The 12391-nt window shown below is 38.6% G+C and overlaps 1 protein-coding gene across 1 annotated transcript; it reads left to right on the top strand.

Moving 5' to 3' along the window:
* Positions 1-558: 558 nt before the first annotated feature.
* LOC124640740 lies at positions 559-10837 on the top strand. The gene is made up of 15 exons (XM_047178643.1): positions 559-640; positions 2823-3149; positions 3292-3612; positions 3750-4085; positions 4181-4516; positions 4683-5024; positions 5163-5426; positions 5614-5871; positions 6802-6976; positions 7348-7520; positions 8126-8257; positions 8632-8805; positions 9284-9403; positions 9808-10011; positions 10307-10837. Exons 1-15 carry the CDS (start codon positions 559-561, stop codon positions 10519-10521), a joined length of 3459 nt encoding a protein of 1152 aa, XP_047034599.1. The 3' UTR covers positions 10522-10837.
* Positions 10838-12391: the final 1554 nt, after the last annotated feature.

The raw sequence follows: 12391 nt of genomic DNA, 5'->3' as shown, positions 1-12391 counted from the left end.
AAAAAGTCGCGATGAGAACAAAGTTCACAAATTAAAGGCAAATCTTCGAAATGTCACATCTAGACTTGAAACAGGCGAGATTAAGATAAATCCAAGCTCATTAAACATGAATTAGTAGTCAATTCATGATGGCTAGAGAGATAAGATTAGACGAAACTCAGTGCCCTGAGGAATGGGTCGTATACACGGAGTAAGGAAAGGTAAGCGGATATGCCATAATGCATATTAGTCAAGCCGCTAGACTCTGGCGCCTTCTTCTAGAGTCTAGAATTGTACAGTGGGCATGACTAAAATTATCAGTCGCTAGTGAACTAACGAGGCATTTGGGTTTTTTTTTGACACATCTGTCATCAATTTTTGGTATTACAAAAATGGTCGAGTCCAACGAAGGCGTAGAAGGCCGAAGACATAACGTTCCTCGTCCAGTGCACACCCGCATTTTGGCGCGCTACTTTCTTAGGTGATTCTCCGTTATGGCACCTCCGCTAGTCATTTTGCTCTCCGTGGTCGTGTCTCACGTGGTTGCTTATTATCGGTGAAGTTGAATATCATGAAAGAATGAGCGCTTTTCAGTCGCATGTCAGAGGCAAAATGCTTCGGTTGTGTGTTTTCGGACTCCTTTGCACCATCCTGCTTGCAGGTAGGCTGAGTTTTATTTTGGTGTACACAACAATTTGCAATGTAAACAAAACAACTGATAAAAATGTGGCCTTCGAACATAGTGTTCTAAGATCAGCTTTGACTTAGGATCCATTGGTTTTCTTATCAATCATGGTTTTTCTCTGAAAAGTAGGGATGCTCATTGCTCACTCTATGGTTTTACTTATATTTTTTAATTCAAGACAATAAAACACTTTTATAGTTCTTTAATATCAACGGGTAGATTCGAGCTTTTTTATTTTTTGATGATAACTTAATTACTTCTCCGTTACTTACATACTTCTCTTTAGGTACTATTTTTACTGGTTATCAATTAACGTGTATCCGAGTCAATTTGATGTCTCCCTTTGTATCTTCATCTTATTTCATCTTATCTCTGAGTGTCAACAATTTTAGAATTATCAATACTTATGCATAGGAAATTTTCCAATTGATATTTGAATGTCTATAACGACGTGAGTTTTATACGTCTACACTCTCTCAAAGAAACTCTCTTAAGTACTTATCTAAAAAGTTTCGAGATAATATTTTAATTCAAGCACCGAGTCGTAAGTCCTGACGTTTCATCATTTCATTGCACTTCTTTTTATGGGCATTTATCGAATGACCCAACCCGCTGTGAGTGCTGCGTGAGGGGGTGTCAGACTCTCACTGACTAAAACCCATCATGTTCCTTCTTAAGCCCTTTATGTACCAAGGGCGCAGTCACTTTTTCGGCCTTCTGAATTTCGTTATCTACTGAACTTTGATCAAAATACTTCTTTCACATAGAAAATACTACATTGTTCTATGATCATTAAAATATTCTATTATTCGAATATAGCTCGGCGTCTACAACTATAATACGTGACCTAGTAGAAGTAATATAAAATGTTGGCTTCCACCTTTGTCTTTGCTTTCAATATTTAAAACAAAAGGACATGCATCTATTGTTTCAGGAGTAGTGAATAGTAGGAAAATCTACTATGTACTTAGTAAATATAATTTGCATAACTATAGTTGCTTATCTTACCTCTTTGATTGCAAAAAATTGTTAGTTCACATTTACGAGTTTAAACTTGACAATAACGTTAATTTTACTTATTTGGACTTTGGATTAGTAGTCTGAACTGTAATCCGGCCGAAAACATAAGATATCTAAGTAGTATCTCAGCCTAAAATCTATCGTCCGGCACAGCTACATAATCGCCATGAAAGCATGAACAAGTAGGTAATGTTAACAAACGCTCATAGAACGTAAAATATAATAAAGACGATTTTTTTTAACTACACTAACTACTCCGAAACTACTGATCCGATTTGGAAAATCTTTCACTGTTGGACAGCTTTACTTTTCCCGAGTAACATAAGCTATATTTTATCGAACGATTTTAATATAGAACGCGGGGAATCGGCGGGGTTTATTATAGTACACTTATACCTAATACTTTATAAGTACGTATTTATTGTAGTGAGTGAGTAATCAGGGCACTTGTAAATTCTCAAATAACGCAATCATTGGTGACCTTACGTAGGTAAATGTCGCAAGCATTATCAACCGATTGGACTTAGTTAATGTTATCTATTTGTCAATTATCAAATACATAGTTTAATGATTATCTTTGATATCTGAAGCAGTTTTTTTTTTGATAAGCGCACAAAGCTTCTAGTTACGTAGCTAATCAGTACGGCGTAGCAACTCGTAGCATTTTTCGTAGCCTACGCGGAGACGTAGCATTTTACAATGAAAATTGTACTATCAGTTCATTGAATCTCAATGTACTTTCTAAATATATCTTGGACACCAATGACTGCGTTTCGGAGGGCACGTTAGGGTTAACTGTAGGTCCCGGCTGTCATTGTAAAACACTGGTACTCTGCCGCATCCGGTTAGACTGGAAGCCGTCCCCAACATAGTTGGGAAAAGGCTTGGATGATGATGTTCAGTGAATCTCAGAAACTACTGGTCCGATTCGAAGTCCGACAATTTAGATTGACATGCACATGCAGCTGTATAAAATACAATGCTTAATGTGCGTCATGATGATTTTTTGTTATACCTTGAAACGTGTAACGATATTTGATCTTTGTCCCGTAGTTTTAACACCACTATTTTGTGTAGGGAGCTAAAAATTGGTCTGGACGCCATTAGTGCATAAATCACAATTTAACTTTATTTTCAGGAGGTGCCACCGGCAACCAAGTCAGCATAGCTACAAGGGAACTAAATGAAGGAGATAGTTTCACATTATCTGTTGTAACCATATTACATAAACTGAATAAATGCATACTTATGCCACCACACAATGGCAGCGTAACTTTCACACCTCGTGACACTAGTCAGAAATTCGATAAATTTGAGGTACTGAATGGAAATATAATGATCGCATGTGAGGTCAGAGTTCTTAATGTAGATAAAGAAGATGAAGGAGTGTGGGTGCTGACTTATGACCACGATGGCGATGATAAGGCTGAAACAGACACTGCACAAGTGGTTCTGATTACCGCTGGTGAGCGCTTTAACCTGGTGTACTTTTTCATAGATACTACTTAAGTACCTACTTAATTCTAAGAAAATGGTGCTTGATTCAGAAAACGCTACTGGTTAAAATTCAGTGAGAGTTCATACACTAATACTTACAAATATTTCAGAGCCCGAAAAAGAAGAAGAGGATGAAAACATCCACTTTCTTAGCAAGATCAACCATTTTACAAGAGAGGGATTAGTAATAGATGTGTCTTTAGATAACACAGTATCAGACGAAGAATGCTACATTCGGCCTCCAGGAGGTAGTCTCGTGAAGTCTGAATCCTTCCAAATGGAAAATGTTACAGTGCAGAAAAAGAGCAATTTTGTTTCCTGTAGAATCTCCATCGGACCAATGACGCAAAACTTGTTAGGCGAATGGAGTCTCTGCGGCAAACCTGCTGGGAAAGATGAAATGCGATGCCAGCAAGCCGAAATAGTTTGGAGTAAGTATTTGTTAAAAGTGACTCAATTTGTATGTGCTTACTAACAACTCAAATTGTAATAAAAAAAATTACCGACCCAGAAATTGATCTAACGAATCTTTTGAATGATCTTAACATTACAAAATTTATTTTTATAGATAACAATAACAGGCCAGCTACTCATTGGGATCAGACCATACAAAATAGGTTCAGTCATCCAGTTCACTTTGGAGGAAGCGTAAACCCCGGTGTAGCAGGACGAATTGATGTTCTCTCCTGTCACGTCATAACTCCTGAGGGCGAAGACCTGGTTATAACTAATGATGTAAAGTACCCCCACATAGAAAGTATTGCTCTCAGTGCTGGTCTTTGTAGCATTAATTTCACTGATATAGATAGATCAACCTTAGGCGATTGGACTATCTATGGAAAATTCCGTGGATGGGTTGGCGGAATAGAAGAGATTATCTTGCCATTGACCTTTTTCCTTTACAGTAAGTACAACCTAAACCAAATGGTGTCTAATAAAGTACGTTGTGCTTGTACATACGTATAGCTGAAAGTATGCCTAACTGTGATAGTGTTTCAGATGAAGCAGACCCTTACGCACAGGCGTACAATGTGACCGTACTCCCAGAGGAAACACATCTCGTTATTATGGGAACTGCTCTAAATGTCGATGTAACAGACTCCGGGAATGTGGATAATTGTTGGTACCAAACCCCTTCAGGGCAAACATACGATTTGCAAGACAACCCTCCCCCGAATGAACTAGCGTTAAAGAGTCTGAGTGATGCTACTGGCTGTAGAGCAGCTTTTGATCCAATCACTGAGGACGTTGTGGGCGAATGGCGGATAATTGGAAAATTCAGTAATGGAAATCAGTTTACTGAGAGACAATTGACGTTCCATGTCATCAAGGAAGGTAAGTCGTGACTTGCTCGTATGACTTTAACGATAGGTATAAAGTACAAGCTAAACAATTTTTTGTTGGCACACCGTAATATGCTGAAGTGAATCGTTTATCATGTACTCAATGCTAAGTTTTTATTAAAATACACACAGCCTTAGTTTTACCTTTTATCTTTCAGATCCTGCAAATCCCATTATCGATGAATTCAGAGATATTGAATATTTGGCCGAAGTCATCGTTGATACGGACATGGGATCAACTAATACAATAACTATTCCAACGGCTTCATTTGTGGTGACTGAGAGTTGTCACATATTGACCCCCAGTGGCCTGCAATACGCCTTCATACCTGGATATAATATACCTAACGTAGAATTCATTCAAGGAAGTGGTATTGCATGCGGAGTTATGATCAATGTAACATGTGTAGACCTGCTCGGTGAATGGACTCTAATTTCTAGGGCAGCTAGATATTCTACACCTATCGAAAGACGCCGGCCATTCTCTATCCGTATCGAAGGTAATCGATAATATTCAAATTAATGATTATTTATTACACCCATATCAAGTCACGTCCGAAGATAACATAGCTAATCTCCGTACCTTAAGACATTTCGTAATCTAATTTTGGATTTATAACTTGATTACCTATTTTCAGAAACATTGTCTCTTGGGAATGCAATAAACATTACTGAAGGTAATGACCTGTATCTGAGTTTACCTAATGCTACATCAATGTATGACACTTGCAAACTGTATGGACCGAATAACGAAGAAGTGACAGAGTTGGAAGTTGATACATTCAATCGTGATTCCTGCGGTTACGTCATCAGAAGCGTAAATAACACTCACACGGGAACTTGGGCTATTGTGTATGGCAATCAAATTACATACAGGGCGACTGTTGTAGTTAACGTCTTAGGTAAAGTTAAACTATCATAATATACCTACCTTCATTAGTGGGGATACAGCTTGAAGTGGTGAAGGGTCTACTTGATTTAATACCTGGCTTTAGAGATTGGGTTCTAATTCTCGATCTATATTTTCATAATTACTCAGTCTTCAGCATTTTTGTTCTCCAGTTTAGTAATTTTTCTATAATTTTTTAGAATTCATTAACATAACACTGGATAATTTGTCGTGGGACATTGGAAGTTCCGTCGATATAACCGTTGGTCCTGAAGATGCAGTGTACTGCAGAGTTAGAGATAACAAATACCAAATAGTTTCCGAAGGATTTGGTCCATGTAGAATAGTCGTGGATAGAGCAACTATGGATCACAAAGGACAGTGGAGTGCGTCTATCGGTATAGCTGGTACAGTTGTACTAGAATACATTAGCTTCAACGTCGACGTCAGAGGAGACGGTATGTCATAGTTGTAAATTAATTTGGTGTGTGGTGTGACTGTTAGGTTAGCAATTACGCTTCTCGTGACCAAAAGGCTGGCCTCGGACAAAGGATCAGCAAGGCCATCCAACGAGGTAATGCTGCCAGCCTCTTGGGTACGCTCCCAGTTGACAGCGATGGGGATGAATTTTTTGACGCGTTTTAGTTATAGTGTTTTTTTTTATGTTTTACTAGAAGAGTTTTTTTATGTGCATATAAATATCTATGTAAATAAACATTTAAAATTATATAAAAAAATAGAAGAATAGAAGTATAAGGACATAAGGATAAAATTAAACTTGTATGAGTTACGCATGACATGACGACACGTGCCGAATAATCTACATAGCAGTTTTTAAATTTTAATCAAACAACTATCAATAACCTACAATATCTTTCGGGTTTTGTAATCGGACCTATTTATTGACTGTCAAGTGCAGTGGCAAATGTTTCTTTATGTAAAGATCCACATTTACGCGGAAAGTAAGGATTCTTGAGGAGTCTTTTTTTCAAACCAAATAGCCAAGCCTTTTGCTAACTATGTTGGGGTCGGCTACCAGTCTAACCGGATGCAGCTGATAGATGGATAGATAGAGAGATTATGGTTTATTGTACACCAAGAAAATTAACAACACAGGACATCACAATACACAAAGAAAAGTACAAATGGCGGTCTTATCGCTAATCAGCGATTTCTTCCAGCTGAGTACCTACCAGAGTTTTACAAGGAGCGACTGCCTATCTGACCTCCTCACCCAGTTACCCGGGCAACCCTCCCCCTTAGTAAGACAAGCACCCCTTAGTGTGAAGCAGCTAATCTGAGCATCTGGCCATATAATTATGACGTTGGGAAACCGTTCCTAAATAAACCTTTTTATGAAGAGATCTCTAAAGTCTGCATTACTTTAGGCGCAGGACCAGTGGTTACAACAGGCGTGGCTTGGAACGGTGACTCAGTGACATTGACGTGCTCCGTGCCAGCTGGGTACGAGGTCAGCGCCTGCAAGTTCCGCGACCCTAATCACGATACTATGGTAGCAAGCCATGGGGTCAGCCAGGGCGGATATATCGGGTCCATCAGAGGGTTCGTATCTTGGAGTTAACTGTATTTTATACACACATATTATATATATAGATATATGGAGGTAAATAACAGATAGTGACGGTATCAACTGATCGACCTTAGGTACTCTCTCTTGGATCGTCATTTCGATGATGCCTCCATGACTTGATGTAAGAAAGTCTCGAATGATATTCGAAGCAATTTGACAATCAATAACGGTAATCGTAAATTATATGCCAATGACAGCTGGTGCTTTTACGGAAGTACGAAGGAGCTTCGATATGGTTTTAATTAATAGTGATCCATTCACGGATCAACTGCTATAAGTCCTATTGATAAATCCGGCTAGTTACCTAATACTTTTGTTTCAACGTCTACGTTATAATTTGCAGCTATGAAATCGATGCTGAGAGCAATTCCTGCAGTCTTCGAATCATGACCATGACTCATTGGCAAGAGGGATCTTGGCGGTGTGCCGTGAACACTACGCAGGGAGTGTCACACGGTTTCCTTCGCGTGTATGCAGCGACAGTGGCTGGCCAAACTGAGGGATACTACCAACATGGTAAGAAATTATATTTTGGAAGTTGGATAACACCTTTCGCGCATTTGAAAGGCATCGGGACAACTTTCGGCTAGCCGCATGCATCACCCCTGAGGACGCTACGGTACTCCTTAATTAATGTGAGATGCCAAACTCAACAGTTTGTAGGTCATTAAAGATTGCAAGTTTAGTCCGAGATAAGGACAAAGACAGTAGTTTACAATGTTAGTCCCTACTTGGCAGATAATGAAACAGAATCTAAATCGTATTTGAAAAAGTAAAGATAATAAAATAAAAAGTAAGCTAATGAGTGTTCAAAGAAAGAAAGATCAAATGGGACTTCTATGTACATGTAGGGAAAGAAAACAATGAAAGGTAGTCAGCAGAAGTTCAAAGTGTGTGAAAAATAAGATTTGAGGAGACTTAAACGCTGGTGTGGAGCCGTGCTGTTGCGGTGCTGCTGTAATGTGCCACGTCCTTTATTATTGAAAACTTGTCGCTCGTCTCTTGTTGCGACAATGTTATCTTCTAATTCGTACTATTTTTTATCCATGTCTACATAACTGAATCATGCGGTCTTTAGGAATATTGCTACGGTACTGTATGTCTAATATTATGGTTTCCAGAGCCCGTGCTGCGTAGTACAGATGTGTTCGCGTATGAAGGCGACGCGGTGACTATGTCGTGTACCATTGACGCTGCCATTCGGTACTGCTACTTCAGAGCCTCGAACGGCACCGTCTACAATGTTGGCCCATGTGAGTTTAGAATTTATCTCCTGCACTAATAATGTAGAGGTAATAAAGACGCAACATATTTTTGCTACCCTAAAGGCTCCAAAACTACGGAACCGATTTTAAAATACTTTCACTTTTGGAAAGCCACATTATCCCCGAGTAACATAAGCTATAATTTTGACCGGCTACAGGAAAAGTTTTCCTGGAACACGAGTCAAACCACGGGAAACTACAGTATTTATATTTTAATATTTTTTCTTAAAGAGTTCTTCGATTTCATTGTCACTTCTTGTATATTTGCTTTGAATATAGGTACCGAAACCGAATTCGTTAAAATCTTCACCAGGGTCTTACGAAAAGGACTATTCTTTCACACAGTCATTTTCTCTTTCCAGCTATATTGTCGCCTCACTACGAGTACGTAGGCAGCGGTTTAGATGCAGGAGACTGCGGCATCAGGTTCAATGACCTGATGAAGTCTGATGAAGGATACTGGAGCTGCCATGTTGGATTGGAAGACAACATTTATGCGGAGGAACAGAGGAGTCGCTTTTCTTTGCATTTTGATGGTAAGGAAGCAGACACATCTAACATAACTTTTTACTAATACATACTTAGTTTACATACATACAACACCTACTTAAGTTTTTTCGTCTTCGAGAGCCAGACACCCCTTGTTCTGTTCCAGTTTAAAGGGAAAGTAAGTTTAATTTTATGGGTAAATGAGAATTTTAGGAAAAGTGTCAGGTATAAGACGGGTAGTGATTTTTACGTAGAAAACAGAGACCATTTACTTTCAGATGGAATACTTGTTTCATATGAATATGTATATGCTTAGACAGTTATTATGCTTATGTCCTAAATCCGTATTACCCTATATATTGATGATGTTACTATGGGCTAATTATATTATTATAACACTTTTCTGTATACTTCGTAATTTTATTGGCGTAATATACGATTTAATGCTTCTATGTATGTACTAGCTATGAAGTTACCTCTCATAAAATAAATGTTTTAATAGGGCTTTTAACACTTGTATTACAGAACTGATTTGGACGCATCAGATGTGGGACCGCGACACAATCACAGTGCAAATGTCAATAGCCGCCATTGCCGGAACTAGTGAGCTGGACTACTGCAGATTTGTGCGCATCGACGGACTTGGTAATTCTATGTATCTAATTAAATTATAGATACGTTTTATGAATAACAGACCAAATTATCGGTCTTTTGACGTTCGTCATGGTGATTCTGGCCAGTTCTTCTTTAGTCTCGCTAGTAGTGGTTCAATAAATTGATGGGAGACGTTTATTAAAACCTGCAGATCTTAACTAAAAAACTTAATTTTTATCACCGAAATCTTATTAAATGGATAGTAAAGTACACTAAAATGGCAACTTTTAACTTCCAAATTCCTACAGACTACAGAGTACCTGCCATACATAAATGAATACAATAGAACTTCTTTCTTTTTTTATGTCGGCCAAACACCGCAATGTTTGAATTCTCGAAATATCCAAGCTAATGTTCCTGAACACATTTTTTCTACATTGACGATATGTTTACAGGCTTCACATCACACAACGCGCCGCTAGGATACAGAGTGGAGACAGATCGCATGCGCCATGGGCAGTGTGTGCTGCAGGTGGAGACGCCAGGCATGCTGGACCTGCACCCCTGGGTGATAGCAGCTCGCCTGTCAGGCCGCAGTGATGAGATTTCAAGAACCACCAACCTTGACCTACTCGTGCCGCCCGTTATTGGCATGCACAGTAAGTGACGCTTTCGGGCCAAACTTAATGGCATCTCTTAAGTGACTTTCGATTTCGAGCACAAGTACTTACGCGCATGTAGCAAACAGATACATACGGGTAGTACATAAGAGAGTATACAAAAAAAGAAATAGAACTGTGATGTCACGAGTAAATAAAGAATGTGGGCACGCCCAAAGTGCCCATTAAGGTAGATCCGTCACGATGTTCAATGCTAATTATCTATCCAGCTAGGCCATGATTACGCAACTAAAAGGAGCTCACTTTGGACTAAAAATAAATTGTTTTCTTTCAGTGGCTTCAGCAGTACTCCTGTGGCTGTTCTTCGCAATCCTGTGCTTGCTGCTGATTTTGGCTGCTGTCTCCCTCATCCCCAAGAACAACCGCAAGTGGACTTACGAGAGAGCCGCCCATATCAGGGACAGCTTCAGGAGAAGACCAGCTCCTACCCAGCAGACTATTGCAAGCCAGCCCAACCAGATCATCATTGGCTTGCCTCCAAAAGTTTGAAGTCTGAGAAGAAACTTTTAATTGAAGAGCAAACGATCAGCTCAGTGATAAAATGGCGCCTTACATTTTTAAGTAGCATGAGGATTTCCTTAGAAACTCCGAAGAAAAAAAAAGTAATGATATAGATAGTTCGCATTTATACTATACATATATTTCAAAAAAATAAGATTTTTATTTATTAAAAAGGCTAGTGATGTAATTTAAATTATTGGTTCGTTTGAAGTCAAATGCTGCAAACGCTTTGGGTCTATACGAAACCTACTACGAATGTTCTTTTCTATTTTGCTAAATAAACAAAAGTTTTAATTTATACTTATGCACATTGTATTTTAATTTATATACCTATACCTACGTATATATTTCCTGACTTTTCCAAAGCATTAAATTATGTGTCAGTTCAGTTCACATTCTTGCTAAAGATCTTGAGCTTGTACTTTCTTATCCATCAAATACAGTAAAAGGTGGACAATCACCAACAGTCGTTCAATGTCACCTGAGTCGTTAATTAAGAGGGGCCTGCCGCAGGGTTCAATATAGAGTCCCTTTTTTGTACCTAGTTTAAAAAAAAAACTATTTCTGTCTGAATAAGTATATGAATAATGTAAATACGATGATATTTGTGAAATAATCTGATTTGGTTTGACGCATTTGGTGCACTTCCCAAAAATTACCTACGCAAAATACTTTCATATTTAGAGTCAATTTTCAGTTGCAAAGTGCGCCACATTTATGAGAAGTGCACCGGTTGCGAAGTTCACCATTTGAGCATGGCGTATAAGTTGAGAAAGTGCACCAATTGCGTCAAACCCATAATAAATTCTTGTATAGGTACCCCAAGTATACCCCCATAGCAACAAACATGTCAAAATGTTTGAGAGTTTATTTAGAAGAATTGCGAATTAACGTATGTACGTTAGGGCGCGTTCCCACTATGTCGTAACGACTAATTTATCGTTCGACGACTGTCGTCTCTACCTGTTCCCATTATAACGATTGTTCCCACTGTCACGACAAAGTGTCGTCACTGCAAAAATGTCGTAGACGACAGTAAATTGTGTCGTTCTAAACGTGAACACCTCCATTTAAACATATAAGCCACGACACTTAAAACTACACGATTATCTGTCGTCACGACACGGTGGGAACGCGCCCTTAGACGAGCATTATTCCTAAACATCAATCAATATAGCCACACAATTACAATTCAAATGCAATCCGATATTTAAATAGTCATAATTAAAAAGTTGTAGATATTTTGTGTCTTATATTGCTTGTGAATCTCCATATCTACATGTCAACGAGGCATGGAGCGCCAGTATGCTCAACATAAGAAAAATACAAAAAATAAGACATACTGAAATCAGACAAACTACAAAAGCTACTGACGCTCTAAACCAGTCTCTAAAACTCAAATGGAAGTGGGCGGGACATGTAGCGCGACTTCAAGACCAGAGGTGGACAAGGAGAGTAACGTCATGGACCGGCCCTCTAGGCAAGCGCTGCAGAGGAAGGCCGCTTACGAGATGGCAGGACGAGATCGTTAGGACGGCTGGCCATGACTGGATACAGAAAGCCCTGAATAGGGAGCAATGGAAATCGTTGGAGGAGGCCTTCACCCGAGGAGGGGTTCTGGATAACAATACAAATACTGAACAAAGCACTTAAAATTACTTTAAATATATCTAAATTCATTAAAACAAGAAACGAATTAAGTTTAGTTAAAAAAAAAAAAAAAAAAACAAATGTTATTTAAGTTTTCTTTTTCCATGAAATATAAGGCTTTTTATTTTATTTATTTATTTATAATTAAAAAGTTTACTGGATTTAAATATAAGAATTTCCGGAGTAAAACGATTTCATTTTGAAATTC

This window comes from Helicoverpa zea, chromosome 21 (genome assembly GCF_022581195.2).
Source record: "Helicoverpa zea isolate HzStark_Cry1AcR chromosome 21, ilHelZeax1.1, whole genome shotgun sequence".
Taxonomy (NCBI): domain Eukaryota; kingdom Metazoa; phylum Arthropoda; class Insecta; order Lepidoptera; family Noctuidae; genus Helicoverpa; species Helicoverpa zea.
The sequence above is the reverse complement of the archived record's forward strand: the minus strand, read 5'-3'. Positions and strand labels throughout refer to the sequence as shown.

Excerpts from the sequence above, each read along its gene's own strand:
- LOC124640740 (XM_047178643.1), top strand. The coding sequence starts at position 559 with ATGAGCGCTTTTCAGTCGCATGTCAGAGGCAAAATGCTTCGGTTGTGT. Across the intron at positions 4,086-4,180 it reads ATTGACCTTTTTCCTTTACA|ATGAAGCAGACCCTTACGCA; the intron begins GTAAGTACAACC and ends ATAGTGTTTCAG. Across the intron at positions 4,517-4,682 it reads GTTCCATGTCATCAAGGAAG|ATCCTGCAAATCCCATTATC; the intron begins GTAAGTCGTGAC and ends TTTATCTTTCAG.